This window comes from Terrapene carolina, unplaced genomic scaffold (genome assembly GCF_002925995.2).
Source record: "Terrapene carolina triunguis isolate 2854851 unplaced genomic scaffold, T_m_triunguis-2.0 Scaffold30497, whole genome shotgun sequence".
Classification (NCBI taxonomy): Eukaryota; Metazoa; Chordata; order Testudines; family Emydidae; genus Terrapene; species Terrapene triunguis.
In genome coordinates, this window is record NW_020694848.1 from 1 (window position 1) to 6,221 (window position 6,221).

Below are 6,221 nucleotides of genomic sequence, written 5' to 3' on the forward strand. Positions count from 1 at the left end.
GGAGGCCTTGCTCAGTGCAGTCCCTGTCGCACGTGGGAGGGAAGGAGCTGGGTCCGTCCGTGAGTCCATCCATCGCGAACCAGGTCTGGAGTACGGGGGTTCCTGCCGCCGCTGGCACTGCCCTGGCTGGGGCCCCTAGTACCTGCCCAGCACCGTGGCCAGCAGTGCCATCCGGATGTACATGCCGTTCTCAGCCTGGCGGAAATAGGCTGCCCGGGGGTCCGAGTCCACCTCCACACTAGGGGGCAAGGGGAGAGTCACTGCTAGGCACTGGGGAGCCCCCCACCAGGGTGCAGGGACCCCGGAGCCAGCCACAGCCCCCAGCCCAGCACCCCTCACCTGATCTCATTGACGCGAGGCAGCGGGTGCATGACCACCATCCTCTTCTTGGCTCTGGTCATGATGTGCGGGGTGAGGATGAACTGCCCGAAGCACTGGCCGGGGGGAGAGGCTGTTAGCACCCCAAGGATGGGCAGGACCACGGGCATCACTGCTCCTGCCTGGCACGGCCGCCCCACAACCCTACCGCTCCCGGGACCCCCCACCTGGTCACCCCACTGCCCCTGAGGTCCCCAGGTGCCTTGCCACCCCCCCCCCCCCCCCCTCCCCCCCGCCCCCCTGCCCCCAGGGCACCCCCCCACCCCGCAGCCTAGTCACTGCACTGCCCTGTCGCGCCACCCGGGCCCGGTCGCCCCTCACCCAGTCACCCCCAGGGCACTGTCACCCCCCTCTATCCTTTTCAATCCCCTGGGCAGCAACGAAGGGGCCTAGAGGCACAGCAAGGCTCCCGCAGCCAAGCCCCACCCCGGGGCCAGAGCACCTGCAGGAAGCAGCTCGCAGGCCCTGTGGGGCAGCACCTACACTCACCGCCTCGTACTCCTGCACGGAGTCGAATCGCTCCTTCTGGATGCGGGTGACGTACAGCACGTCCGTGTCGGGGAGAGCCTCCTCGATGCTGTCGAACTCCTCCTGGGAAGGGCAGGGCGTTAGTGCGGGGCGGGGGCATCGCTGGGCGCAGGAGCGGGGTCCCTGGCACGCAGCGGGCTCACCTGCTTGATGCCCTTGGAGGCTACGAAGTGGATGATGTCGGCGGGCATGCGGAGGTCGCGGGGCGTGACGTAGCGCAGGTTGACGCGGTACTGCGTCAGGAGGCAGGCCAGCGAGTGCACCGTGCGCCCGTGCTTCAGGTCCCCCACCATGGTGATCTGGGGAGAGACAGCAGCACCCTGGAGCCCGGCCAGCAGGGGGCAGCGCTCGCATGGCTGCACGGGACTCCTGGGGGGGTCTGGGGCCATGGGGGTCAGAGCTGAGACCCAGCGCGGCAAACCCCCCTTCCCCCTCAGCTGCATGGGCCTGAGCCCCCAGCCCTGGAGTCAGAGCCGAGACCTGGCGCAGTGTGGGGGCACCTCGCCCGGCCCCCTTACCGTCATGCCGTTGACGGTGCCGAGCTCCTCGCGGATGGTGAAGATGTCCAGCAGGGCCTGCGTGGGGTGCTCCCCGACGCCATCCCCGGCATTGATCACCGGCTTCCGGCAGTGCTTGGCAGCGAGCTGCAAACGAGACACGGGCTGGGCACGGGGGGGCTGCTCACGGCCAGCCACAGCCCCACCCCACGGGGCCGAGCGCAGCCACAGCCCCTCCCCCCGCCCCCGATCCACAGGGCCGAGCGCAGCCACAGCCCCTCCCCCTGCCCCCGATCCACAGGGCCGAGCGCAGCCACAACCCATCCCCCTGCCCCCGATCCACGGGGCCGAGCGCAGCCACAGCCCCTCCCCCTGATCCACGGGGCCGAGCGCAGCCACAGCCCCTCCCCCTGCCCCCGATCCGTGGGGCTGAGCACCAAGAAAGGGGGGGGGCTCATGGCCAGCCACAATCCACCCCCCATCCCGCCACCAACCCATGGGGCTGAGCACAGCCACAGCCCATCCATGGGGCTGGGCGTGGGGGGAGTCCGTCTCACTCCCAGTCACAGCCCATCCCCCTCCCGCCCTATGGGGCTGGGGGAGGGCGCTCATGCCCAGTCACAACCCATTCCCCCCCATTGCCTCCCTTGCTGGCCTCTGCTTCCCTGGAGGACGGGGGCTGGCCTGGCCCTTGGGGCCCCTCACCTCCACAGCCCCCGGCTGGGGGTGGCGCAGCACCAGCACGTCCGCGTAACAGCACATGGTCTGCACCGAGTCGGCCAGGGACTCGCCCTTCTGGGCCGAGGACGTGGACTCGGAGAAGGCCAGGACGGAGCCCCCCAGGCGGTACATGGCCGCCGCGAAGGAGCTGCTGGTCCTGGTGCTCACCTCGTAGAACATGGAGGCCATGACCTTCCCCTGCAGGGGAGGGGAGACCGTGAGCACGGCAAGGTCCCGATCCCCCCCCATATCCCCCTCCATGGCAGTGCTCCGATCCCCTCAGCTCCCCCACAGTGGGGTCCCAATCCTCCACCCCAGCCCCCCTCACGGCAGGGCGCCGATCGCAACTTCCCCCCCCACAGTGAGGTCCCAATCCCCCCCCAGCACCCACCCCGATCCTGCCCCGCAGTGAGGCCAGGTTCCCCTTCCCTGCCCCGATCCCTCCCCCCACAGTGCCCGGCCGGCCTGGCTCACCTTGAGGATGTCCAGGCTCCGCTCCTTCTGCACCAGCATGCGCAGGTTGTGCGCCACATTGAAGAGGTGGGACATCTGGAACGAGACAACGGTCAGCCGGGGGCCGCACACACTCCCCCCACAGGCCCTGCCCCGGCTCGGCTTCCTCCCCCAGCCCGGGCTCCCCGGGGAGAGCCCCCAGCCGCCCCTCGCTGCGCGGTACCTGCTCCTTGGTGAACTGCTTGACAGAGAGGACATGCTGCCCAACGAGCGGGTGCAGCAGCGGGGAAGTCTGCGGGTGGGGAGCGCTTGGGGGCGACGTCTGTCTGGGCAGCAGCCCCGGTGGGTAGCAGCAGCTGTCCTGGGTCACAGCCAGATCTGCAGCACCAAGCGCAGGCATCAGCGAGCGCCAGGGCAATGGGGCGGGAGGGAGACGTCCCACCAGCCTCGTGGCTGGAGGGGAGGCTCTGCCCCCTACCCCCGCCCCATGGCACAGCCTGGGGCTCCCACCCACACACCCAGCCCAGAGCATGGACCACAGCTCCCACCTGCCCAGCTCCTGGGGCCTCCTCGCCACCCCTGCTGGCCAAGCCAGGGGGTGGCCCCGGCCCAGGGGGGCCCCAGGCCAGTGGGGAGCTGCATGCACAGCCACCGATGGGGCAGAGTCACCAACTGCAGCCCGCAGCCTCCCGAGAGCAGCATCTGGCGACCCACTCAGGCCCCTGCGCAGATGGTTCAGACCATCTCTCCCTGGCCCTAGGGGCCCCAGCCTGGCAGCACCCCGCTGGACCTCAGTCCCCAGACCCCACGTGGGACAGGACAAACCTGGCTCGCTGGCCTTCTTGGTGGCCTTTTCTCTCGCGTCCTCAGCTGGCGACAGGCGTGCGGGGACACACAACACGGTTAGACACAGCGGCTACGAGCGCTGCACCACCCGGCCCTGCACCACCGCTCATCCTGCATTGCTGCCTCCAGCCGCGGGCAGCAGCTCCACACACACAGACAGGCCGACGCGGGGAGGCGCCCGGGCACCCTGGGGCCCCACCCTTCTCTAGACAGTGGGAGGGGGACGGGCCTCACACCCATGGGATGGGCGCCCTGGAGACGCTGAAGCCTGCATGCTCTGGCCCAGCTGGCTCCATGTGGGACACAGCGCCCGGGGAGAGGGGGGAGGGGGAGGCACCCAACAGCAGGACTTTGGAGCAGAGCCCGGAGCTGGAGCGCGGAGCAGCTCCGGAGCAGTGGAGCTGCAGGTTTTTGGCTGGAGCTGGAGCGGCGCCGAAGCCCAGCTCCAAACCCCTGCCCAACAGAAACAGCACCAGGAAGAACCCAGCTTGCCCAGGGGAGGAGCTGCCGGGGCCATCGAGGAGAGCTGGGGGCCTGGCCCCATGCCCAGCAAGACACCCACACAGGGGGCTGGCGCGGGAGCAGAGCGCTGGCACGGTGCTAAGGGACCCTCCTCGCTGTCCGGGGAGGGGAATCCGGGAGGTGCCAGGGCCAGAGCTCGGTCAGGGACGTAGGCACAATGAACTGCCCCATCTCAGCCACCTCCCCCCGGGGCACCAGTGGGGAGGCCTGGATCCCGTGGGAGGGTTGGGGGGGCAGGAATGGGAGCTGCAGTATGAGCAGGTGGCTGAGGCTCTGAGGGCCTCCCTCCCCTCTCCCCCCCCCCCCCCCCCGCGTTGGAGCCCAGCCCCCCTCCTGTGGACACCCTGGGGCTGGGGGGAGCGGGGAGGGGACGGACACGCACACTCATTGGCTGCTGCTCAGGTCACTCCGGGCAGGCCCCACCCCAGCACATTCCATGTGGCTCCAGGGGAGGGGCTGGGACGAGCCCCCGGCTGGATTCGCACAGGGGCCCAACCAGAGCCCTGGGGCCGGGGAAGCGCCTGGCCCTGCTACTCCAGCCCCACATGTGCCTCACCTGGCAGGCCGGGGTCCGAGGCCCGGTGGATGCGGGGTGGCAGGTGGAAGCGCCCGTCTCCCACAGGCCCCGCTCGCCGGGGGCTGGACGCTCGGCTACGGAGGGTCTCGCTCTGCACCGTGTGCCGCGGGCGCTCAGGGGTCTGCAATGCCATGGGATGGTGAGGAGAGGTCAGCGCTGCTGGCATGGGGAATACCCCCCGGCACTACCCCGCCTGTCTCCCCCCCCCACCTCCTGCCAGCCCCGCCCCCAGCCCCACCTGCCCCCCCGCCTCCCACCAGCCCCACCCCCGGCACAGCCCCCACCCCGCCTGTCCCGCCAGCCCCCACCACCTCACCCCACCTCCCCTCGCACTGCCAAACCACCAATCCCACATGCTGCTTCCTCCCGGTGCCCTGGCCAATCCATCCCCCCACTCCAGGCCCACGCCCAGCACCCTGCAGACAGGATCAGGGCACCGGCAGGCTCCTCCCCTGCACAGGGGGATGGTGAGTGACAGCCAGGCAGGCCCCCCCCCCCCCCCCCCGGTACCTTCAGAGTCTCATTGGCTGGGGCAGGAGGCGGCACAGTCACTGCCCCCGTGGGCCATTTCCTCACGTCCTGGCCGTAACCGGGGGGCACCAGCACCTGCAGGACACAGACACTCAGCGGGGAGGGAGCCGAGACCCAGGCTGAGATGGGGGGGCGTGGGGGGCCGGGCTCCGCCCCAGCTGGCTCGCCCCCCCACTCGGCAGCACAGCCCAGTGTCTCAGGTCACCCCAGAAGCCCCTCCCCTCCTCCTCGCCCTTACCTGCCCGTCGATGTAGGCAACCTCCCCACGCAGGATCACCCTCCGCACCGTCCCCTTCACCTTCGTTCCCTCGAACGGCGTCCACTGGCACTTGCTGAAGGCCATGTGGCTGGGGACGATCCACTCGTGCTCCAGGTCCACCTGGCCGGGGGGCAGAGCCGGGTCAGGCTGGGGTGGGGGGCAGGCCCAGGGACAGTGGGTAGCACATCAGGGTTGGATCTGGGCTCTGGTTGGGAGCTCGTCGGGGTGGGGCTAGGCCCAGGGAGGGCAGCGCATTGGGGGCAGGCCCAGGAGGGCGGGTGGTGGGGCAGGGCCCGGGAGGGCAGCAGGGTGGGGCTCCGGCGCTCACGTCTGGCAGCTGTTCGGGGTGGGGCTGGACCCAGGGAGGGCAGCGCATTGGGGGCAGGCCCAGGAGGGCGGGTGGGGCAGGGCAGGGTGGGGCTCCGGCGCCGGACCAGGCCCAGGCTCTGGCTGGGCGCTCATGTCTGGCAGCTGTTAAGCAGGGCCCAGCCATTTGCTCCTCAGCTCCCCCGAGTCCCCAGGGCTCAGCGATGCCAGCGGCCCAGCCCAGCGCCGTTCCCATGGGGCACGCCCCCCCCATTGGGAACGCCCCACCCACCTCGATGTAGGTGTCATCCTGTGCGGGCAGGGAGAAGATCTTGCGGGGGTTCTCGTAGAGGCGCTTGACCACATCCTCGATGGCGAGGCGCCCCTCGGAGACGGCCGTCAGCAGCAGGGGCAGCATGGTCTCCAGGCCGGGGTAACCTGGGGGTGGCTCCTTCCCTTCCTTCTCTTCCACCGTGTGGGGGGCTACGGACACAAAGGAGGTGTTCAGGGCGCCCAGCCCCTCCTCCCCACTCTGCTGCCCCCTCGCTGATGAGGTTCAACAAGGACAAGTGCAGAGTCCTGCACTTAGGATGGAAGAATCCCA

The 6,221-nt window shown here is 70.2% G+C and overlaps 1 protein-coding gene across 1 annotated transcript; it reads right to left on the bottom strand.

The window, feature by feature from the left end:
- Window positions 1–6: 6 nt before the first annotated feature.
- LOC112122573 (CAD protein-like) lies at window positions 7–6,100 on the bottom strand (the record flags this gene model as incomplete). The annotated part of the gene is made up of 13 exons (XM_026662814.1): window positions 7–238; window positions 340–434; window positions 868–969; window positions 1,050–1,205; window positions 1,425–1,550; window positions 2,109–2,321; window positions 2,598–2,672; window positions 2,800–2,954; window positions 3,402–3,446; window positions 4,501–4,642; window positions 5,032–5,127; window positions 5,291–5,431; window positions 5,910–6,100. Coding segments are annotated over 13 exons (1,640 nt in total), but the record flags the coding sequence as incomplete, so codon positions are not given.
- Between the last annotated feature and the right edge of the window lie 121 nt (window positions 6,101–6,221).